The sequence below is a fragment of the Pleurodeles waltl genome, unplaced genomic scaffold, assembly GCF_031143425.1.
Source record: "Pleurodeles waltl isolate 20211129_DDA unplaced genomic scaffold, aPleWal1.hap1.20221129 scaffold_210, whole genome shotgun sequence".
In the NCBI taxonomy this organism is placed as follows: Eukaryota; Metazoa; Chordata; class Amphibia; order Caudata; family Salamandridae; genus Pleurodeles; species Pleurodeles waltl.
The window spans coordinates 115377-138600 of NW_027149916.1; the positions used below are offsets into that span (position 1 = coordinate 115377).

Genomic DNA, 23224 nt, shown 5'->3' on the forward strand with positions numbered 1-23224 from the left:
TAGAAGGAGTGACTTTTCCCCCTTGGAGCTGAAACACCCATAATGTGTAAAATAGCTGCCTGGAAGGTTGCAAATGGGCCAGGGACATTGCAGGCCCAGTGCTGGCACTGTGAGGGTGCTTGTGTGCTGTTTTAAAGCACGTAAAGTGTTCTTTTTTTTCCCCACTTCCATCCAGGGGGAAAACCTGGAATCTTACCCGACTTGGAGCTCCGTAGCCCTGGGTAGAAGGAGTGACTTTGCCCCCTTGGAGCTGAAACACTCATAATGTGTAAAATAGCAGCCTGGAAGGTTGCAAATGGGCCAGGGACATTGCAGGCTCACTGCTGGCACTGTGAGGGTGCTTGTGTACAGTTTAAAAGCACGTAAAGTGTTCTTTTTTCTCCACTTCCATCCAGGGGGAAAACCTGGAATCTTACCCTACTTGGAGCTCCGTAGCCCTGGGTAGAAGGAGTGACTTTGCCCCCTTGGAGCTGAAACACTCATAATGTGTAAAATAGCAGCCTGGAAGGTTGCAAATGGGCCAGGGACATTGCAGGCTCACTGCTGGCACTGTGAGGGTGCTTGTGTACAGTTTAAAAGCACGTAAAGTGTTCTTTTTTCTCCACTTCCATCCAGGGGGAAAACCTGGAATCTTACCCTGCTTGGAGCTCCGTAGCCCTGGGTAGAAGGAGTGACTTTGCCCCCTTGGAGCTGAAACACCCATAATGTGTAAAATAGCAGCCTGGAAGGTTGCAAAAGGGCCAGGGACATTGCAGGCCCAGTGCTGGCACTGTGAGGGTGCTTGTGTGCGGTTTTAAAGCACGTAAAGTGTTCTTTTTTATCCCACTTCCATCCAGGGGGAAAACCTGGAATCTTACCCTACTTGGAGCTCCGTAGCCCTGGGTAGAAGGAGTGACTTTGCCCCCTTGGAGCTGAAACACCCATAATGTGTAAAATAGCTGCCTGGAAGGTTGCAAATGGCCCAGGGACATTGCAGGCCCAGCGCTGACACTGTGAGGGTGCTTGTGTAACATTTTGAAGCACGTAAAGTGTTCTTTTTTTTTCCACTTCCATCCAGGGGGAAAACCTGGAATATTACCCTACTTGGAGCTCCGTAGCCCTGGGTAGAAGGAGTGACTTTGCCCCCTTGGAGCCTAATGTCGAAAACAGCTGCCTGGAGGTTGCAAATGGGCCAGGGACATTGCAGGCCCAGTGCTGACGCTGTGAGGGTGCTTGTGTACCGTTTTGAAGCACGTAAAGTGTTCTTTTTACTCCACTTCCATCCAGGGGGAAAACCTGGAATCTTACCCTACTTGGAGCTCCGCAGCCCTGGGTAGAAGGAGTGACTTTTCCCCCTTGGAGCTGAAACACCCATAATGTGTAAAATAGCTGCCTGGAAGGTTGCAAATGGGCCAGGGACATTGCAGGCCCAGTGCTGGCACTGTGAGGGTGCTTGTGTGCTGTTTTAAAGCACGTAAAGTGTTCTTTTTTTTCCCCACTTCCATCCAGGGGGAAAACCTGGAATCTTACCCGACTTGGAGCTCCGTAGCCCTGGGTAGAAGGAGTGACTTTGCCCCCTTGGAGCTGAAACACTCATAATGTGTAAAATAGCAGCCTGGAAGGTTGCAAATGGGCCAGGGACATTGCAGGCTCACTGCTGGCACTGTGAGGGTGCTTGTGTACAGTTTAAAAGCACGTAAAGTGTTCTTTTTTCTCCACTTCCATCCAGGGGGAAAACCTGGAATCTTACCCTACTTGGAGCTCCGTAGCCCTGGGTAGAAGGAGTGACTTTGCCCCCTTGGAGCTGAAACACCCATAATGTGTAAAATAGCTGCCTGGAAGGTTGCAAATGGCCCAGGGACATTGCAGGCCCAGCGCTGACACTGTGAGGGTGCTTGTGTAACATTTTGAAGCACGTAAAGTGTTCTTTTTTTTTCCACTTCCATCCAGGGGGAAAACCTGGAATATTACCCTACTTGGAGCTCCGTAGCCCTGGGTAGAAGGAGTGACTTTGCCCCCTTGGAGCCTAATGTCGAAAACAGCTGCCTGGAGGTTGCAAATGGGCCAGGGACATTGCAGGCCCAGTGCTGACGCTGTGAGGGTGCTTGTGTACCGTTTTGAAGCACGTAAAGTGTTCTTTTTACTCCACTTCCATCCAGGGGGAAAACCTGGAATCTTACCCTACTTGGAGCTCCGCAGCCCTGGGTAGAAGGAGTGACTTTTCCCCCTTGGAGCTGAAACACCCATAATGTGTAAAATAGCTGCCTGGAAGGTTGCAAATGGCCCAGGGACATTGCAGGCCCAGTGCTGACACTGTGATGGTGCTTGTGTACAGTTTTGAAGCACGAAAAATGATCTTTTTTTCCACTTCCATCTAGGGGGAAAACCTGGAATCTTACCCTACTTGGAGCTCCGTAGCCCTGGGTAGAAGGAGTGACTTTTCCCCCTTGGAGCCTAATGTCGAAAACAGCTGCCTGGAGGTTGCAAATGGGCCAGGGACATTGCAGGCCCAGTGCTGACACTGTGAGGGTGCTTGTGTACCGTTTTGAAGCACGTAAAGTGTTCTTTTTTTTCCACTTCCATCCAGGGGGAAAAACTGGAATCTTACCCTACTTGGAGCTCCGTAGCCCTGGGTAGAAGGAGTGACTTTGCCCCCTTGGAGCTGAAACACTCATAATGTGTAAAATAGCTGCCTGGAAGGGTGCAAATGGCCCAGGGACATTGCAGGCCCAGTGATGACACTGTGAGGGTGCTTGTGTACAGTTTAAAAGCACGTAAAGTGTTCTTTTTTTTCCACTTCCATCCAGGGGGAAAAACTGGAATCTTACCCTACTTGGAGCTCCGTAGCCCTGGGTAGAAGGAGTGACTTTGTCCCCTTGGAGCTGAAACACTCATAATGTGTAAAATAGCAGCCTGGAAGGTTACAAATGGGCCAGGGACATTGCAGGCCCAGTGCTGACACTGTGAGGGTGCTTGTGTACAGTTTTGAAGCACGTAAAGTGTTATTTTTTTTCCACTTCCATCCAGGGGGAAAACCTGGAATCTTACCCTACTTGGAGCTCCGTAGCCCTGGGTAGAAGGAGTGACTTTGCCCCCTTGGAGCCTAATGTCGAAAACAGCTGCCTGGAGCTTGCAAATGGGCCAGGGACATTGCAGGCCCAGTGCTGACGCTGTGAGGGTGCTTGTGTACCGTTTTGAAGCACGTAAAGTGTTCTTTTTTTCCAACTTCCATCCAGGGGGAAATCCTGGAATCTTACCCTACTTGGAGCTCCGTAGCCCTGGGTAGAAGGAGTGACTTTGCCCCCTTGGAGCTGAAACACCCATAATGTGTAAAATAGCTGCCTGGAAGGTTGCAAATGGCCCAGGGACATTGCAGGCCCAGCGCTGACACTGTGAGGGTGCTTGTGTAACATTTTGAAGCACGTAAAGTGTTCTTTTTTTTTCCACTTCCATCCAGGGGGAAAACCTGGAATATTACCCTACTTGGAGCTCCGTAGCCCTGGGTAGAAGGAGTGACTTTGCCCCCTTGGAGCCTAATGTCGAAAACAGCTGCCTGGAGGTTGCAAATGGGCCAGGGACATTGCAGGCCCAGTGCTTGCACTGTGAGGGTGCTTGTGTGCGGTTTTAAAGCACGTAAAGTGTTCTTTTTTTTCCCCACTTCCATCCAGGGGGAAAACCTGGAATCTTACCCTACTTGGAGCTCCGTAGCCCTGTGTAGAAGGAGTGACTTTTCCCCCTTGGAGCCTAATGTCGAAAACAGCTGCCTGGAGCTTGCAAATGGGCCAGGGACATTGCAGGCCCAGTGCTGACACTGTGAGGGTGCTTGTGTACCGTTTTGAAGCACGTAAAGTGTTCTTTTTTTTCCACTTCCATCCAGGGGGAAAACCTGGAATCTTACCCTACTTGGAGCTCCGTAGCCCTGGGTAGAAGGAGTGACTTTTCCCTCTTGGAGCTGAAACACCCATAATGTGTAAAATAGCTGCCTGGAAGGTTGCAAATGGCCCAGGGACATTGCAGGCCCAGTGCTGACACTGTGATGGTGCTTGTGTACAGTTTTGAAGCACGAAAAATGATCTTTTTTTCCACTTCCATCTAGGGGGAAAACCTGGAATCTTACCCTACTTGGAGCTCCGTAGCCCTGGGTAGAAGGAGTGACTTTTCCCCCTTGGAGCCTAATGTCGAAAACAGCTGCCTGGAGGTTGCAAATGGGCCAGGGACATTGCAGGCCCAGTGCTGACACTGTGAGGGTGCTTGTGTACAGTTTTGAAGCACGTAAAGTGTTCTTTTTTCTCCACTTCCATCCAGGGGGAAAACCTGGAATCTTACCCTACTTGGAGCTCCGTAGCCCTGGGTAGAAGGAGTGACTTTGCCCCCTGGGAGCTGAAACACCCATAATGTGTAAAATAGCTGCCTGGAAGGTTGCAAATGGGCCAGGGACATTGCAGGCTCACTGCTGGCACTGTGAGGGTGCTTGTGTGCGGTTTTAAAGCACTTACCCGTATTTATACTTTTTTTAGCGCCGCATTTGCGTCGTTTTTTGACGCAAAAACGGCGCAAACTTGCAAAATACCATTGTATTTTGTAGGTTTGCGCCGTTAGCCGTCAAAAAGCGGCGCAAATGCGGCGCTAAAAAAAGTATAAATACGGGCCTTAAAGTGTTCTTTTTTTTCCACTTCCATCCAGGGGCAAAACCTGGAATCTTACCCTACTTGGAGCTCCGTAGCCCTGGGTAGAAGGAGTGACTTTTCCCCCTTGGAGCTGAAACACCCATAATGTGTAAAATAGCTGCCTGGAAGGTTGCAAATGGGCCAGGGACATTGCAGGCCCAGTGCTGGCACTGTGAGGGTGCTTGTGTGCTGTTTTAAAGCACGTAAAGTGTTCTTTTTTTTCCCCACTTCCATCCAGGGGGAAAACCTGGAATCTTACCCGACTTGGAGCTCCGTAGCCCTGGGTAGAAGGAGTGACTTTGCCCCCTTGGAGCTGAAACACTCATAATGTGTAAAATAGCAGCCTGGAAGGTTGCAAATGGGCCAGGGACATTGCAGGCTCACTGCTGGCACTGTGAGGGTGCTTGTGTACAGTTTAAAAGCACGTAAAGTGTTCTTTTTTCTCCACTTCCATCCAGGGGGAAAACCTGGAATCTTACCCTACTTGGAGCTCCGTAGCCCTGGGTAGAAGGAGTGACTTTGCCCCCTTGGAGCTGAAACACTCATAATGTGTAAAATAGCAGCCTGGAAGGTTGCAAATGGGCCAGGGACATTGCAGGCTCACTGCTGGCACTGTGAGGGTGCTTGTGTACAGTTTAAAAGCACGTAAAGTGTTCTTTTTTCTCCACTTCCATCCAGGGGGAAAACCTGGAATCTTACCCTGCTTGGAGCTCCGTAGCCCTGGGTAGAAGGAGTGACTTTGCCCCCTTGGAGCTGAAACACCCATAATGTGTAAAATAGCAGCCTGGAAGGTTGCAAAAGGGCCAGGGACATTGCAGGCCCAGTGCTGGCACTGTGAGGGTGCTTGTGTGCGGTTTTAAAGCACGTAAAGTGTTCTTTTTTATCCCACTTCCATCCAGGGGGAAAACCTGGAATCTTACCCTACTTGGAGCTCCGTAGCCCTGGGTAGAAGGAGTGACTTTGCCCCCTTGGAGCTGAAACACCCATAATGTGTAAAATAGCTGCCTGGAAGGTTGCAAATGGCCCAGGGACATTGCAGGCCCAGCGCTGACACTGTGAGGGTGCTTGTGTAACATTTTGAAGCACGTAAAGTGTTCTTTTTTTTTCCACTTCCATCCAGGGGGAAAACCTGGAATATTACCCTACTTGGAGCTCCGTAGCCCTGGGTAGAAGGAGTGACTTTGCCCCCTTGGAGCCTAATGTCGAAAACAGCTGCCTGGAGGTTGCAAATGGGCCAGGGACATTGCAGGCCCAGTGCTGACGCTGTGAGGGTGCTTGTGTACCGTTTTGAAGCACGTAAAGTGTTCTTTTTACTCCACTTCCATCCAGGGGGAAAACCTGGAATCTTACCCTACTTGGAGCTCCGCAGCCCTGGGTAGAAGGAGTGACTTTTCCCCCTTGGAGCTGAAACACCCATAATGTGTAAAATAGCTGCCTGGAAGGTTGCAAATGGGCCAGGGACATTGCAGGCCCAGTGCTGGCACTGTGAGGGTGCTTGTGTGCTGTTTTAAAGCACGTAAAGTGTTCTTTTTTTTCCCCACTTCCATCCAGGGGGAAAACCTGGAATCTTACCCGACTTGGAGCTCCGTAGCCCTGGGTAGAAGGAGTGACTTTGCCCCCTTGGAGCTGAAACACTCATAATGTGTAAAATAGCAGCCTGGAAGGTTGCAAATGGGCCAGGGACATTGCAGGCTCACTGCTGGCACTGTGAGGGTGCTTGTGTACAGTTTAAAAGCACGTAAAGTGTTCTTTTTTCTCCACTTCCATCCAGGGGGAAAACCTGGAATCTTACCCTACTTGGAGCTCCGTAGCCCTGGGTAGAAGGAGTGACTTTGCCCCCTTGGAGCTGAAACACCCATAATGTGTAAAATAGCTGCCTGGAAGGTTGCAAATGGCCCAGGGACATTGCAGGCCCAGCGCTGACACTGTGAGGGTGCTTGTGTAACATTTTGAAGCACGTAAAGTGTTCTTTTTTTTTCCACTTCCATCCAGGGGGAAAACCTGGAATATTACCCTACTTGGAGCTCCGTAGCCCTGGGTAGAAGGAGTGACTTTGCCCCCTTGGAGCCTAATGTCGAAAACAGCTGCCTGGAGGTTGCAAATGGGCCAGGGACATTGCAGGCCCAGTGCTGACGCTGTGAGGGTGCTTGTGTACCGTTTTGAAGCACGTAAAGTGTTCTTTTTACTCCACTTCCATCCAGGGGGAAAACCTGGAATCTTACCCTACTTGGAGCTCCGCAGCCCTGGGTAGAAGGAGTGACTTTTCCCCCTTGGAGCTGAAACACCCATAATGTGTAAAATAGCTGCCTGGAAGGTTGCAAATGGCCCAGGGACATTGCAGGCCCAGTGCTGACACTGTGATGGTGCTTGTGTACAGTTTTGAAGCACGAAAAATGATCTTTTTTTCCACTTCCATCTAGGGGGAAAACCTGGAATCTTACCCTACTTGGAGCTCCGTAGCCCTGGGTAGAAGGAGTGACTTTTCCCCCTTGGAGCCTAATGTCGAAAACAGCTGCCTGGAGGTTGCAAATGGGCCAGGGACATTGCAGGCCCAGTGCTGACACTGTGAGGGTGCTTGTGTACCGTTTTGAAGCACGTAAAGTGTTCTTTTTTTTCCACTTCCATCCAGGGGGAAAAACTGGAATCTTACCCTACTTGGAGCTCCGTAGCCCTGGGTAGAAGGAGTGACTTTGCCCCCTTGGAGCTGAAACACTCATAATGTGTAAAATAGCTGCCTGGAAGGGTGCAAATGGCCCAGGGACATTGCAGGCCCAGTGATGACACTGTGAGGGTGCTTGTGTACAGTTTAAAAGCACGTAAAGTGTTCTTTTTTTTCCACTTCCATCCAGGGGGAAAAACTGGAATCTTACCCTACTTGGAGCTCCGTAGCCCTGGGTAGAAGGAGTGACTTTGTCCCCTTGGAGCTGAAACACTCATAATGTGTAAAATAGCAGCCTGGAAGGTTACAAATGGGCCAGGGACATTGCAGGCCCAGTGCTGACACTGTGAGGGTGCTTGTGTACAGTTTTGAAGCACGTAAAGTGTTATTTTTTTTCCACTTCCATCCAGGGGGAAAACCTGGAATCTTACCCTACTTGGAGCTCCGTAGCCCTGGGTAGAAGGAGTGACTTTGCCCCCTTGGAGCCTAATGTCGAAAACAGCTGCCTGGAGCTTGCAAATGGGCCAGGGACATTGCAGGCCCAGTGCTGACGCTGTGAGGGTGCTTGTGTACCGTTTTGAAGCACGTAAAGTGTTCTTTTTTTCCAACTTCCATCCAGGGGGAAATCCTGGAATCTTACCCTACTTGGAGCTCCGTAGCCCTGGGTAGAAGGAGTGACTTTGCCCCCTTGGAGCTGAAACACCCATAATGTGTAAAATAGCTGCCTGGAAGGTTGCAAATGGCCCAGGGACATTGCAGGCCCAGCGCTGACACTGTGAGGGTGCTTGTGTAACATTTTGAAGCACGTAAAGTGTTCTTTTTTTTTCCACTTCCATCCAGGGGGAAAACCTGGAATATTACCCTACTTGGAGCTCCGTAGCCCTGGGTAGAAGGAGTGACTTTGCCCCCTTGGAGCCTAATGTCGAAAACAGCTGCCTGGAGGTTGCAAATGGGCCAGGGACATTGCAGGCCCAGTGCTTGCACTGTGAGGGTGCTTGTGTGCGGTTTTAAAGCACGTAAAGTGTTCTTTTTTTTCCCCACTTCCATCCAGGGGGAAAACCTGGAATCTTACCCTACTTGGAGCTCCGTAGCCCTGGGTAGAAGGAGTGACTTTTCCCCCTTGGAGCCTAATGTCGAAAACAGCTGCCTGGAGCTTGCAAATGGGCCAGGGACATTGCAGGCCCAGTGCTGACACTGTGAGGGTGCTTGTGTACCGTTTTGAAGCACGTAAAGTGTTCTTTTTTTTCCACTTCCATCCAGGGGGAAAACCTGGAATCTTACCCTACTTGGAGCTCCGTAGCCCTGGGTAGAAGGAGTGACTTTTCCCTCTTGGAGCTGAAACACCCATAATGTGTAAAATAGCTGCCTGGAAGGTTGCAAATGGCCCAGGGACATTGCAGGCCCAGTGCTGACACTGTGATGGTGCTTGTGTACAGTTTTGAAGCACGAAAAATGATCTTTTTTTCCACTTCCATCTAGGGGGAAAACCTGGAATCTTACCCTACTTGGAGCTCCGTAGCCCTGGGTAGAAGGAGTGACTTTTCCCCCTTGGAGCCTAATGTCGAAAACAGCTGCCTGGAGGTTGCAAATGGGCCAGGGACATTGCAGGCCCAGTGCTGACACTGTGAGGGTGCTTGTGTACAGTTTTGAAGCACGTAAAGTGTTCTTTTTTCTCCACTTCCATCCAGGGGGAAAACCTGGAATCTTACCCTACTTGGAGCTCCGTAGCCCTGGGTAGAAGGAGTGACTTTGCCCCCTGGGAGCTGAAACACCCATAATGTGTAAAATAGCTGCCTGGAAGGTTGCAAATGGGCCAGGGACATTGCAGGCTCACTGCTGGCACTGTGAGGGTGCTTGTGTGCGGTTTTAAAGCACTTACCCGTATTTATACTTTTTTTAGCGCCGCATTTGCGTCGTTTTTTGACGCAAAAACGGCGCAAACTTGCAAAATACCATTGTATTTTGTAGGTTTGCGCCGTTAGCCGTCAAAAAGCGGCGCAAATGCGGCGCTAAAAAAAGTATAAATACGGGCCTTAAAGTGTTCTTTTTTTTCCACTTCCATCCAGGGGCAAAACCTGGAATCTTACCCTACTTGGAGCTCCGTAGCCCTGGGTAGAAGGAGTGACTTTTCCCCCTTGGAGCTGAAACACCCATAATGTGTAAAATAGCTGCCTGGAAGGTTGCAAATGGGCCAGGGACATTGCAGGCCCAGTGCTGGCACTGTGAGGGTGCTTGTGTGCTGTTTTAAAGCACGTAAAGTGTTCTTTTTTTTCCCCACTTCCATCCAGGGGGAAAACCTGGAATCTTACCCGACTTGGAGCTCCGTAGCCCTGGGTAGAAGGAGTGACTTTGCCCCCTTGGAGCTGAAACACTCATAATGTGTAAAATAGCAGCCTGGAAGGTTGCAAATGGGCCAGGGACATTGCAGGCTCACTGCTGGCACTGTGAGGGTGCTTGTGTACAGTTTAAAAGCACGTAAAGTGTTCTTTTTTCTCCACTTCCATCCAGGGGGAAAACCTGGAATCTTACCCTACTTGGAGCTCCGTAGCCCTGGGTAGAAGGAGTGACTTTGCCCCCTTGGAGCTGAAACACTCATAATGTGTAAAATAGCAGCCTGGAAGGTTGCAAATGGGCCAGGGACATTGCAGGCTCACTGCTGGCACTGTGAGGGTGCTTGTGTACAGTTTAAAAGCACGTAAAGTGTTCTTTTTTCTCCACTTCCATCCAGGGGGAAAACCTGGAATCTTACCTTACTTGGAGCTCCGTAGCCCTGGGTAGAAGTAGTGACTTTGCCCCCTTGGAGCCTAATGTCGAAAACAGCTGCCTGGAGGTTGCAAATGGGCCAGGGACATTGCAGGCCCAGTGCTTGCACTGTGAGGGTGCTTATGTGCGGTTTTAAAGCACGTAAAGTGTTCTTTTTTTTCCCCACTTCCATCCAGGGGGAAAACCTGGAATCTTACCCTACTTGGAGCTCCGTAGCCCTGGGTAGAAGGAGTGACTTTTCCCCCTTGGAGCCTAATGTCGAAAACAGCTGCCTGGAGCTTGCAAATGGGCCAGGGACATTGCAGGCCCAGTGCTGACACTGTGAGGGTGCTTGTGTACCGTTTTGAAGCACGTAAAGTGTTCTTTTTTTTCCACTTCCATCCAGGGGGAAAACCTGGAATCTTACCCTACTTGGAGCTCCGTAGCCCTGTGTAGAAGGAGTGACTTTGCCCCCTTGGAGCCTAATGTCGAAAACAGCTGCCTGGAGGTTGCAAATGGGCCAGGGACTATGCAGGCCCAGTGCTGACACTGTGAGGGTGCTAGTGTACCGTTTTGAAGCACGTAAAGTGTTCTTTTTTTTCTATTCCATCCAGGGGGAAAACCTGGAATCTTACCCTACTTGGAGCTCCGTAGCCCTGGGTAGAAGGAGTGACTTTGCCCCCTTGGAGCTGAAACACCCATAATGTGTAAAATAGCTGCCTGGAAGGTTGCAAATGGCCGAGGGACATTGCAGGCCCAGTGATGACACTGTGAGGGTGCTTGTGTACAGTTTAAAAGCACGTAAAGTGTTCTTTTTTTTTCCACTTCCATCCAGGGGGAAAACCTGGAATCTTACCCTACTTGGAGCTCCGTAGCCCTGGGTAGAAGGAGTGACTTTGCCCCCTTGGAGCCTAATGTCGAAAACAGCTGCCTGGAGGTTGCAAATGGGCCAGGGACTATGCAGGCCCAGTGCTGACACTGTGAGGGTGCTAGTGTACCGTTTTGAAGCACGTAAAGTGTTCTTTTTTTTCTATTCCATCCAGGGGGAAAACCTAGAATCTTACCCTACTTGGAGCTCCGTAGCCCTGGGTAGAAGGAGTGACTTTGCCCCCTTGGAGCTGAAACACTCATAATGTGTAAAATAGCTGCCTGGAAGGTTGCAAATGGCCCAGGGACATTGCAGGCCCAGTGCTGACACTGTGAGGGTGCTTGTGTACCGTTTTGAACCACGTAAAGTGTTCTTTTTTTCCCACTTCCATCCAGGGGGAAAACCTGGAATCTTACCCTACTTGGAGCTCCGTAGCCCTGGGTAGAAGGAGTGACTTTTCCCCCTTGGAGCCTAATGTCGAAAACAGCTGCCTGGAGCTTGCAAATGGGCCAGGGACATTGCAGGCCCAGTGCTGACACTGTGAGGGTGCTTGTGTACAGTTTAAAAGCACGTAAAGTGTTCTTTTTTTTCCACTTCCATCCAGGGGGAAAACCTGGAATCTTACCCTACTTGGAGCTCCGTAGCCCTGGGTAGAAGGAGTGACTTTGCCCCCTTGGAGCTGAAACACCCATAATGTGTAAAATAGCTGCCTGGAAGTTTGCAAATGGCCCAGGGACATTGCAGGCCCAGTGCTGACACTGTGAGGGTGCTTGTGTACAGTTTTGAAGCACGTAAAGTGTTCTTTTTTCTCCACTTCCATCCAGGGGGAAAACCTGGAATCTTACCCTACTTGGAGCTCCGTAGCCCTGGGTAGAAGGAGTGACTTTGCCCCCTTGGAGCTGAAACACTCATAATGTGTAAAATAGCAGCCTGGAAGGTCGCAAATGGGACAGGGACATTGCAGGCTCAGTGCTGGCACTGTGAAGGTGCTTGTGTGCGGTTTTAAAGCACGTAAAGTGTTCTTTTTTTTCCCACTTCCATCCAGGGGGAAAACCTGGAATCTTACCCTACTTGGAGCTCCGTAGCCCTGGGTAGAAGGAGTGACTTTGCCCCCTTGGAACTGAAACACCCATAATGTGTAAAATAGCTTCCTGGAAGGTTGCAAATGGGCCAGGGACATTGCAGGCCCAGTGCTGACACTGTGAGGGTGCTTGTGCACAGTTTTGAAGCACGTAAAGTGTTCTTTTTTCTCCACTTCCATCCAGGGGGAAAACCTGGAATCTTACCCTACTTGGTGCTCCGTAGCCCTGGGTAGAAGGAGTGACTTTGCCCCCTTGGAGCTGAAACACCCATAATGTGTAAAATAGCTGCCTGGAAGGTTGCAAATGGCCGAGGGACATTGCAGGCCCAGTGCTGACACTGTGAGGGTGCTTGTGTACAGTTTTGAAGCACGTAAAGTGTTCTTTTTTCTCCACTTCCATCCAGGGGGAAAACCTGGAATCTTACCCAACTTGGAGCTCCGTAGCCCTGGGTAGAAGGAGTGACTTTGCCCCCTTGGAGCCTAATGTCGAAAACAGCTGCCTGGAGGTTGCAAATGGCCAGGGACATTGCAGGCCCAGTGCTGACACTGTGAGGGTGCTTGTGTACAGTTTTGAAGCACGTAAAGTGTTCTTTTTTTTCCACTTCCATCCAGGGGGAAAACCTGGAATCTAACCCTACTTGGAGCTCCGTAGCCCTGTGTAGAAGGAGTGACTTTGCCCCCTTGAAGCTGAAACACTCATAATGTGTAAAATAGCTGCCTGGAAGGTTGCAAATGGCCCAGGGACATTGCAGGCCCAGTGCTGACACGGTGGGGGTGCTTGTGTACAGTTTTGAAGCACGTAAAGTGTTCTTTTTTCTCCACTTCCATCCAGGGGGAAAACCTGGAATCTTACCATACTTGGAGCTCCGTAGCCCTGGGTAGAAGGAGTGACTTTGCCCCCTTGGAGCTGAAACACTCATAATGAGTAAAATAGCAGCCTGGAAGGTTGCAAATGGGCCAGGGACATTGCAGGCTCACTGCTGGCACTGTGAGGGTGCTTGTGTACAGTTTAAAAGCACGTAAAGTGTTCTTTTTTCTCCACTTCCATCCAGGGGGAAAACCTGGAATCTTACCTTACTTGGAGCTCCGTAGCCCTGGGTAGAAGTAGTGACTTTGCCCCCTTGGAGCCTAATGTCGAAAACAGCTGCCTGGAGGTTGCAAATGGGCCAGGGACATTGCAGGCCCAGTGCTTGCACTGTGAGGGTGCTTATGTGCGGTTTTAAAGCACGTAAAGTGTTCTTTTTTTTCCCCACTTCCATCCAGGGGGAAAACCTGGAATCTTACCCTACTTGGAGCTCCGTAGCCCTGGGTAGAAGGAGTGACTTTTCCCCCTTGGAGCCTAATGTCGAAAACAGCTGCCTGGAGCTTGCAAATGGGCCAGGGACATTGCAGGCCCAGTGCTGACACTGTGAGGGTGCTTGTGTACCGTTTTGAAGCACGTAAAGTGTTCTTTTTTTTCCACTTCCATCCAGGGGGAAAACCTGGAATCTTACACTACTTGGAGCTCCGTAGCCCTGGGTAGAAGGAGTGACTTTGCCCCCTTGGAGCTGAAACACCCATAATGTGTAAAATAGCTGCCTGGAAGGTAGCAAATGGCCCAGGGACATTGCAGGCCCAGTGCTGACACTGTGAGGGTGCTTGTGTACAGTTTTGAAGCACGTAAAGAGTTCTTTTTTCTCCACTTCCATCCAGGGGGAAAACCTGGAATCTTACCCTACTTGGAGCTCCGTAGCCCTGGGTAGAAGGAGTGACTTTGCCCCCTTGGAGCTGAAACACCCATAATGTGAAATATAGCTGCCTGGAAGGTTGCAAATGGGCCAGGGACATTGCAGGCCCAGTGCTGACGCTGTGAGGGTGCTTGTGTACCGTTTTAAAGCACGTAAAGTGTTCTTTTTTTTCCCACTTCCATCCAGGGGGAAAACCTGGAATCTTACCCTACTTGGAGCTCCGTAGCCCTGGGTAGAAGGAGTGACTTTGCCCCCTTGGAGCCTAATGTCGAAAACCGCTGCCTGGAGGTTGCAAATGGGCCAGGGACATTGCAGGCCCAGTGCTGACACTGTGAGGGTGCTTGTGTACCGTTTTGAATCATGTAAAGTGTTCTTTTATTTTTCACTTCCATCCCGGGGTTAAACCTGGAATCTTACCCTACTTGGAGCTCCGTAGCCCCGGGTAGAAGGAGTGACTTTGCCCCCTTGGAGCTGAAACACTCATAATGTGTAAAATAGCTGCCTGGAAGGTTGCAAATGGCCCAGGGACATTGCAGGCCCAGTGCTGACACTGTGAGGGTGCTTGTGTACAGTTTTGAAGCACGTAAAGTGTTCTTTTTTCTCCACTTCCATCCAGGGGGAAAACCTGGAATCTTACCCTACTTGGAGCTCCGTAGCCCTGGGTAGAAGGAGTGACTTTGCCCCCTTGGAGCTGAAACACTCATAATGTGTAAAATAGCAGCCTGGAAGGTCGCAAATGGGACAGGGACATTGCAGGCTCAGTGCTGGCACTGTGAAGGTGCTTGTGTGCGGTTTTAAAGCACGTAAAGTGTTCTTTTTTTTCCCACTTCCATCCAGGGGGAAAACCTGGAATCTTACCCTACTTGGAGCTCCGTAGCCCTGGGTAGAAGGAGTGACTTTGCCCCCTTGGAACTGAAACACCCATAATGTGTAAAATAGCTTCCTGGAAGGTTGCAAATGGGCCAGGGACATTGCAGGCCCAGTGCTGACACTGTGAGGGTGCTTGTGCACAGTTTTGAAGCACGTAAAGTGTTCTTTTTTCTCCACTTCCATCCAGGGGGAAAACCTGGAATCTTACCCTACTTGGTGCTCCGTAGCCCTGGGTAGAAGGAGTGACTTTGCCCCCTTGGAGCTGAAACACCCATAATGTGTAAAATAACAGCCTGGAAGGTTGCAAATGGGCCAGGGACATTGCAGGCTCACTGCTGGCACTGTGAGGGTGCTTGTGTGCGGTTTTAAAGCACGTAAAGTGTTCTTTTTTTCCCCACTTCCATCCAGTGGGAAAACCTGGAATCTTACCCTACTTGGAGCTCCGTAGCCCTGGGTAGAAGGAGTGACTTTGCCCCCTTGAAGCTGAAACACCCATAATGTGTAAAATAGCTCCCTGGAAGGTAGCAAATGGCCCAGGGACATTGCAGGCCCAGTGCTGACACTGTGTGGGTGCTTGTGTACAGTTTTGAAGCACGTAAAGTGTTCTTTTTTCTCCACTTCCATCCAGGGGGAAAACCTGGAATCTTACCCTACTTGGAGCTCCGTAGCCCTGGGTAGAAGGAGTGACTTTGCCCCCTTGGAGCCTAATGTCGAAAACAGCTGCCTGGAGGTTGCAAATGGGCCAGGGACATTGCAGGCCCAGTGCTGACACTGTGAGGGTGCTTGTGTACCGTTTTGAATCATGTAAAGTGTTCTTTTATTTTTCACTTCCATCCCGGGGTTAAACCTGGAATCTTACCCTACTTGGAGCTCCGTAGCCCTGGGTAGAAGGAGTGACTTTGCCCCCTTGGAGCTGAAACACTCATAATGTGTAAAATAGCTGCCTGGAAGGTTACAAATGGGCCCAGGGACACTGCAGGCCCAGTGCTGACACTGTGAGGGTGCTTGTGTACCTCTTTGAAGCACGTAAAGTGTTCTTTTTTTCCCACTTCCATCCAGGGGGAAAACCTGGAATCTTACCCGACTTGGAGCTCCGTAGCCCTGGGTAGAAGGAGTGACTTTACCCCCGTGGAGCTGAAACACTCATAATGTGTAAAACGAGGTTAAAAAAGGGCCAGGGACATTGTAGGCCCAGCGCTGACACTGTGAGGGTGCTTGTGTACCTCTTTGAAGCACGTAAAGTGTTCTCTTTTTTTCCACTTCCATCCAGGGGTAAAACCTGGAATCTTACCCTACTTGGAGCTCCGTAGCCCTGGGTAGAAGGAGTGACTTTGCCCCCTTGGAGCCTAATGTCGAAAACAGCTGCCTGGAGCTTGCAAATGGGCCAGGGACATTGCAGGCCCAGTGCTTGCACTGTGAGGGTGCTTGTGTGCGGTTTTAAAGCACGTAAAGTGTTCTTTTTTTTCCCACTTCCATCCAGGGGGAAAACCTGGAATCTTACCCTACTTGGAGCTCCGTAGCCCTGGGTAGAAGGAGTGACTTTGCCCCCTTGGAGCTGAAACACCCATAATGTGTAAAATAACAGCCTGGAAGGTTGCAAATGGGCCAGGGACATTGCAGGCTCACTGCTGGCACTGTGAGGGTGCTTGTGTACAGTTTAAAAGCACGTAAAGTGTTCTTTTTTGTCCACTTCCATCCAGGGGGAAAACCTGGAATCTTACCCTACTTGGAGCTCCGTAGCCCTGGGTAGAAGGAGTGACTTTGCCCCCTTGGAGCTGAAACACTCATAAGGTGTAAAATAGCAGCCTGGAAGGTTGCAAATGGGCCAGGGACATTGCAGGCCCAGTGCTGACACTGTGAGGGTGCTTGTGTACAGTTTAAAAGCACGTAAAGTGTTCTTTTTTTTCCACTTCCATCCAGGGGGAAAACCTGGAATCTTACCCTACTTGGAGCTCCGTAGCCCTGGGTAGAAGGAGTGACTTTGCCCCCTTGGAGCCTAATGTCGAAAACAGCAGGCTGGAGGTTGCAAATGGGCCAGGGACATTGCAGGCCCAGTGCTGGCACTGTGAGGGTGCTTGTGTACGGTTTTGAAGCACGTAAAATGTTCTTTTTTTTTCCCCACTTCCATCCAGGGGGAAAACCTTGAATCTTACCCTACTTGGAGCTCCGCAGCCCTGGGTAGAAGGAGTGACTTTGCCCCCTTGGAGCTGAAAAAGGAAACATGTACACATATTCTCGACTATTAAGCCCCCACAGTGTGGGGGCTTACAAAAGCGTGTGAGGAACAAAAAGTCGAGTTATCCCGGCCGGCTGGCACTCCGGCCATCTGGTCGGCCACGTGTGCAACCAGATGGCTCAGCGTGATGTGCGACCAGATGGCCGGAGTGCCAGCCGGCCGGGATAACTCGACTTTTTGTTCTTTACCCGCATTTGTAAGCCCCCACCCTGTGGGGGCTTAATAGTCGAAAATACGGGAAGGTGTAAAGAAATTGGGTATGGGCCTGGAGAGCAGCCCAACCCGGCAGGGAAAATGTAATAAAATGGTGTCGTATACACACAGCTCTGTTATGATCCAGTGGGCGGCCCTCAGAAGGGCCTTTAGGTTGTTTTTTTGTGCGTTCTCGGCGAGTGGTGTTTAACCGCCAAATCCGTAGAGAGTACGTCCCTGGCGCTTCAGGGCGTACACCACATCCATGGCGGTGACGGTCTTTCTCTTGGCGTGCTCGGTATAGGTGACGGCGTCCCGGATGACGTTCTCCAGGAAAACCTTCAGCACACCGCGGGTCTCCTCGTAGATGAGGCCGGAGATGCGCTTGACACCGCCGCGGCGAGCCAGGCGGCGAATGGCGGGCTTGGTGATGCCCTGGATGTTGTCGCGGAGCACCTTCCTGTGCCTCTTGGCACCGCCTTTGCCGAGCCCCTTTCCTCCTTTGCCGCGTCCAGACATGCTCTCTTCTCGGTCGAAGCAGAAATACGAGCAGCAGCCCGAGAACGGCTGCTTATATGGAGCAGCTGCGGACCGGCGAGGGAGCCTCTGACGTGTGAGGCCGAGAGGCGGGAGAGCCGCTGTCCGGCCCGCCCTCTGCAGAGAGCGGGCCCCGAGCGGCCGCTGCCGTTTGAAAAAGCGCGGGCTCCCAGCGCCCCTTTGTCCTGGGCTCGCCTGCGGGCGGGCGGGCTCCGCAGCTTCTGCTCTTCCCTCCTCACACGCCACCGGCGTTCAGGCCACGCAAACGGAACGGTGCAAAGCACCCCAGCCCCTCGCTGGTTGTTCCGGCCTGAAGCAACCCTAACCCGGGGTCCCCCTCCGACCGCTCTCAAATGTCTCAATGGGGCCAGCGCACCGAAGCCCTCCCCGGCGCCACCGCGCTGCGTGCGTGCAGCCACAACATGCACACGTTCACACCCCGCGCCCGGTAGCGGCGTGCCCGCAAACTGAAAAATATATATGTATAAACATGAATAAAAAGTATGGACCGCAAGGTAGCCTTAGCGGCTGTGTTAACATTATTCACGTGCATCGCCGGAGGGTCGGACACGCCGCCCGGTGAGGCGAAGGTGCGAGCGCTGAATTTAAAGAAGCCGGCAAAAGTGAGACTTAGAAGGGATAAGCTCTTTGATGGAATCTGTGTGCGGCCCTGAAAAGAGCCCTTGTGTTTATAATGTATTTATACGGTGGTTCGTAAGGGAGGCTGCGGCGCTTCACTTGCTTGCTTTGCCCCCAGCCTTGTGGCTCTCGGTTTTCTTGGGCAGCAGCACGGCCTGGATGTTTGGCAGGACGCCTCCCTGGGCGATGGTGACTCTGCCCAGCAGCTTGTTGAGCTCCTCGTCGTTGCGGATGGCGAGCTGGAGGTGCCTGGGGATGATGCGGGTCTTCTTGTTGTCCCGGGCCGCGTTGCCGGCCAGCTCGAGGATCTCGGCCGTCAGGTACTCCAGGACTGCAGCCAGATAGACGGGGGCACCGGCGCCGACCCGCTCGGCGTAGCTTCCCTTTCGGAGCAGCCTGTGCACACGGCCCACAGGGAACTGCAGTCCGGCTCTGGAAGAGCGTGTCTTGGCCTTAGCGCGGGCCTTGCCTCCTTGCTTTCCGCGTCCAGACATGGCGAGCAGCTGCTGTAGGTTCTCGGGCTAAGAAGACAGAGAGACTATCCCTGCGTGCTCCGGACCCCGGTCATATAAAGACTTCGGGTCGTCTCTGATTGGTTGCCCGCTAAGCTCTGAGGCCCACATTGGAGGAAGGAATAACCTACTCCACCAATCAGAATTACAGAAGTGAAAGGCGCGTATTAAGATGAGGACGGAGGGGGTGCCGGTTGTGCCTACCAATGGGAACGGAGAATGGAACAAGCAGCTGCTTTACACGCCCAGCCTATAAGTACAGCAGCCCGGGCGCAGCTTCCGCATTTCTCCTGATTGCACAGCGAGCGCCTGCCCAGTGTCGATCATGCCTGAACCAGCCAAGTCCGCGCCGGCTCCCAAGAAGGGCTCCAAGAAAGCGCTGTCCAAGCCGCCCAAGAAGGACGGCAAGAAGCGCAAGAGGACCAGGAAGGAGAGCTACGCTATCTACATTTACAAAGTGATGAAGCAGGTGCACCCCGACACCGGCATCTCCTCCAAGGCCATGGGCATCATGAACTCCTTCGTCAACGACATCTTTGAGCGCATCGCCGGGGAGGCTTCCCGCCTGGCTCACTACAACCAGCGGCGCACCATCACCTCCCGGGAGATCCAGACCGCCGTGCGCCTGCTGCTCCCCGGAGAGCTGGCCAAGCACGCCGTGTCCGAGGGCACCAAGGCCGTCACCAAGTACACTAGCGCCAAGTAAGGCTTCGAGGCACATCTCCAATTAACACAAGGGCTCTTTTAAGGGCCAACACTTTTTCCTCTAAGAGCTGCTGTGCGGATATTATCGGTGAAGAGGTACCCTTAGCGTGTCTTATGAATGAAGCGTAGTGTGGTGCGCATTAGGTCCCGCTCTGACGGGGCCTGCAGCAGAGCGAGGGACGGTAGAGCAGAGCGCCCTTCCTAATAAAACGTCTATGTGAACAGGCTTTGTTGGGGATAAAGTGTCACTAAGCGCTGTAATGTAATAGCGTTTGACCCGCACGGACGGTCCCGCTATTGCTTTCCACGTTAGGGGAGAAGTGTGTAAAGTTTGCACGGGGCACGTTCCGTTCGTACTTAAAAACCAAGGGAGACGAGAGCGGCTACAAGTCGCCCCCGAGCAGGCGCTCCCTCTGCTGAAGCCGGACAAGATTACCGGGGGTTTAAAAGTAGCACAGACACCACACAGCCCCGGCTTGCGAGGTGCCGGTCGCTGCACAACCCGTCTGCCAAACAAAGCACTTTATCATATGAAAAGGAGGCGCTCTGCTTTCCGAGTGCCGGTATGAGTTAATGAGTACCGGTGCCTACCAACACCTTCCTTTCGCCCCCGCCTCCCCCCGTGTACAACACACGGATATGAACAGCTCCTACGTGACAAGGTGGTGGCTCTTAGAAGAGCCCTTGTGGTATATGTGGTGTCGGTTAGGGTCGGTCCTTAGGCCCTCTCGCCGCGGATACGACGGGCCAGCTGAATGTCCTTGGGCATGATGGTGACCCTCTTGGCGTGGATGGCGCACAAGTTGGTGTCCTCAAAGAGCCCGACCAGGTAGGCCTCGCTGGCCTCCTGCAGGGCCATGACGGCCGAGCTCTGGAAGCGCAGGTCGGTCTTGAAGTCCTGCGCGATCTCCCGCACCAGGCGCTGGAAGGGCAGCTTGCGGATGAGCAGCTCGGTGGACTTCTGGTAGCGGCGGATCTCGCGGAGAGCCACGGTCCCGGGCCTGTAGCGGTGAGGCTTCTTGACTCCTCCGGTGGCAGGCGCGCTCTTGCGGGCAGCCTTGGTGGCCAGCTGCTTGCGAGGCGCCTTCCCTCCGGTGGACTTGCGGGCGGTCTGCTTGGTGCGGGCCATGGCGAAGACGGAGCTTTCTCTGCGCGGCGTGCGAGAAGGAATGGGGCCTGCCTCGCACAGAGGCCTATTTATGCCCTGGGAGACGGAGGGCTGCTCTGATTGGTTGAAACCACGGGCCCAAGTTTGGAAATAGCAAGGATTGGTTACTCACTGAAGAGGCGGCTCGTGGCTGTCTGTAGCCAATGAAATGTGGTCAAAATGGAAAGCAGCCCCCCGATTGGTTGATGTACCCCGAGCCGAAAAAGCCCGCGTTTTGGGCAGGTCTTCTCCCCCTTGCCCCCCCGGCTAGCTGCCGCCCCACCAGTCACCCCCTCCCCGTCTCGGTCACCTGCGGGGGACAAGCCCACGGTGTTATAGCCCCTTTGGTCACCCTGGCACACGCCGTTACCTCCTACGGATTTAAGGCGCACACTCGTCTGCTTCAAGCAGACACTATTCCCAGTCCGCCTCGGACATAGTGTTTGCGGCTAAGCACACACGTAATCACCCGAATGTGTCATCCACCGAGGTCTAGTACCTCCCACACGTATAGTTAGCCTTAAAACTATCAAGGAGTTATAATAACCTCCGTGCGAGCATCCGCCCAAGATCACACGCGGCGCTCGAGCGCGGAGAGGCGCGCCGGGATTTCACGGTGCCGTTTATGGCTGGGGAGCGGGGCACGGCGTGCGCGGGGCTGGGGGGTGAACAGGCTCTCTTCTAGACCGGGTGGGTGGCTCTTAAAAGAGCCCTTGTGTTCGCAGTGTCTGGCAGGAGCCCTTACTTCTTCTTGGGCGCTGCCTTTTTGGGCTTGGCTGCTTTGGGTTTGGCCGCCTTGGGTTTCACCACCTTGGCGGGGCTTTTCTTGGCTGCCTTGGGCTTGGCCGCCTTTGCTTTCGCGGGACTCTTGGCAGCCTTCTTGGCCGGGGCAGCTTTGGGCTTCTTGGGGCTCTTGGCCGCCGCCGGCTTCTTGGCCTTCTTCGGGCTCTTCTTCACCCCCGCGGGGGCCTTCTTGGGCTTCTTGGCGGCCGGGGCGGCTTTCTTGGCCGCTGGTTTCTTGGCCGCTGGTTTCTTGGCCGCCTTCTTGCCCTCCAGCTGCTTCTTGTTCACCTTGAAGGAGCCGGAGGCGCCGGTGCCCTTCAGCTGGGCCAGGGCGCCCTTGCTGACCAGGCCCTTGAGGGCGGCCTTGACGCGGCTCTTGTTCTTGTCCACATCGTAGCCGTCGGCGCTCAGCACCTTCTTCAGCGCCGCCAGGGAGACCCCCTTCCTCTCGGCAGAGGCGGTGACCGCTTTCAGGATGAGCTCGGCGACGCTGGGTCCCGCGGGCTTCTTGGCCTTAGACGGCCCCGCCGCCTTCTTCGCCTTCTTCTTGGGGGCTACTTCAGCGGGAGGGGCCGCGGCAGCTGGAGCGGTTTCAGCCATGGTACAGAGAGTCGAGGCGCTAGCACAGATGAGAAATGTCCCTCCCGCCGGAGCTCCGCGCATATATAGGGAGGAGCCACCTCCTGATTGGTCCCCAGGAGGGGAGGCTGTTCGCGGCACACTCGGCTCTCTGCTCCGAGCTGGCTTTTGTGTTTCCTCTCATCAGATTATCTATGTTTTAAAACAGTAAACGTTAGAACTGGGCTTTCATTTATACATCAAAAGAAGCCCAACTTCATCCCTTTCCTATGCGTGCTCTCCTCTCGTTTCAGCGCGCTGCCACCGGCTTTTAGTCAGCTGGTAGACTCCACACTCCTCCGATGGCTGATGCCTTTGTGTCAGAAAACTTTGTCCACGAGCCCATTTTCACCTACACAGTCTTAACGTTTGTGGTCAGAAAAGATAGCATATCAATCGTAGCGTGCTTCTGTACCGAATGACTCGTGGGGCACCACAATGGGGTTCTTGGCACCCGTGAAACAACGTTTTATAAACTGCAGAAATAACACAAGCCTTCGTGTGCCCAGCGAGAGGGGAAACAGGAGCCAGGAGGATAGAAACGGGCCAAACTCACTGAATGCACACCGCTGATACAGTGAAGGTGCCTGCCTACCTTATTTAACCATGTAAACTATTATTTTGTTCACCTGCATACAAGGGAGAAAACCTGGAATCTTACCCGACTTGGAGCTCCGTAGCCCTGGGTAGAAGGAGTGATGTTGCCCCCTCGGAGCTGAAACACACATAATGTGTAAAATAGCTGCCTGGAGGTTACAAATGAGCCCAGGGACATTGCAGGCCCAGTACTGACATTGTGAGGGTGCTTGTGTACCTTTTGGAATCATGTAAAGTGTTGTTTTTTTTCCACTTCCATCCAGGGGGAAAACCTGGAATCTTACACTACTTGGAGCTCCGTAGCCCTGGGTAGAAGGAGTGACTTTGCCCCCTTGGAGCTGAAACACCCATAATGTGTAAAATAGCTGCCTGGAAGGTTGCAAATGGCCCAGGGACATTGCAGGCCCAGTGCTGACACTGTGAGGGTGCTTGTGTACAGTTTTGAAGGACGTAAAGTGTTCTTTTTTCTCCACTTCCATCCAGGGGGAAAACCTGGAATCTTACCCTACTTGGAGCTCCGTAGCCCTGGGTAGAAGGAGTGACTTTGCCCCCTTGGAGCCTAATGTCGAAAACAGCTGCCTGGAGGTTGCAAATGGGCCAGGGACACTGCAGGCCCAGTGCTGACACTGTGAGGGTGCTTGTGTACCTCTTTGAAGCACGTAAAG

At 52.5% G+C, this 23224-nt stretch overlaps 5 protein-coding genes across 5 annotated transcripts; 1 reads left to right on the forward strand and 4 right to left on the reverse strand.

Annotated features, from left to right (window-relative positions):
• Window positions 1-17172: 17172 nt before the first annotated feature.
• LOC138274921 (histone H4) lies at window positions 17173-17674 on the reverse strand. Its single transcript, XM_069219041.1, has one exon. It carries the CDS (start codon window positions 17538-17540, stop codon window positions 17229-17231), a length of 312 nt encoding a protein of 103 aa, XP_069075142.1. The 5' UTR covers window positions 17541-17674; the 3' UTR covers window positions 17173-17228.
• Window positions 17675-18219: 545 nt separating this feature from the next.
• LOC138274919 (histone H2A type 2-C) lies at window positions 18220-18857 on the reverse strand. The gene has a single exon (XM_069219039.1). It carries the CDS (start codon window positions 18689-18691, stop codon window positions 18293-18295), a length of 399 nt encoding a protein of 132 aa, XP_069075140.1. The 5' UTR covers window positions 18692-18857; the 3' UTR covers window positions 18220-18292.
• Window positions 18858-18993: 136 nt separating this feature from the next.
• LOC138274918 (histone H3) lies at window positions 18994-20917 on the reverse strand. Its single transcript, XM_069219038.1, has one exon. It carries the CDS (start codon window positions 20541-20543, stop codon window positions 20133-20135), a length of 411 nt encoding a protein of 136 aa, XP_069075139.1. The 5' UTR covers window positions 20544-20917; the 3' UTR covers window positions 18994-20132.
• Window positions 19035-19466, forward strand: LOC138274920 (histone H2B 1.2-like). The gene has a single exon (XM_069219040.1). The coding sequence runs from the start codon at window positions 19035-19037 to the stop codon at window positions 19413-19415; it is 381 nt and encodes a 126-aa protein (XP_069075141.1). The 3' UTR covers window positions 19416-19466.
• Window positions 20918-21284: 367 nt separating the features above from the next.
• LOC138274917 (histone H1-like) lies at window positions 21285-22193 on the reverse strand. Its single transcript, XM_069219037.1, has one exon. The coding sequence runs from the start codon at window positions 22005-22007 to the stop codon at window positions 21303-21305; it is 705 nt and encodes a 234-aa protein (XP_069075138.1). The 5' UTR covers window positions 22008-22193; the 3' UTR covers window positions 21285-21302.
• Between the last annotated feature and the right edge of the window lie 1031 nt (window positions 22194-23224).

Excerpts from the sequence above, each read along its gene's own strand:
- LOC138274921 (XM_069219041.1), bottom strand. The coding sequence starts at position 17,540 with ATGTCTGGACGCGGCAAAGGAGGAAAGGGGCTCGGCAAAGGCGGTGCC.
- LOC138274919 (XM_069219039.1), bottom strand. The coding sequence starts at position 18,691 with ATGTCTGGACGCGGAAAGCAAGGAGGCAAGGCCCGCGCTAAGGCCAAG.
- LOC138274920 (XM_069219040.1), top strand. The coding sequence starts at position 19,035 with ATGCCTGAACCAGCCAAGTCCGCGCCGGCTCCCAAGAAGGGCTCCAAG.
- LOC138274918 (XM_069219038.1), bottom strand. The coding sequence starts at position 20,543 with ATGGCCCGCACCAAGCAGACCGCCCGCAAGTCCACCGGAGGGAAGGCG.
- LOC138274917 (XM_069219037.1), bottom strand. The coding sequence starts at position 22,007 with ATGCGCGGAGCTCCGGCGGGAGGGACATTTCTCATCTGTGCTAGCGCC.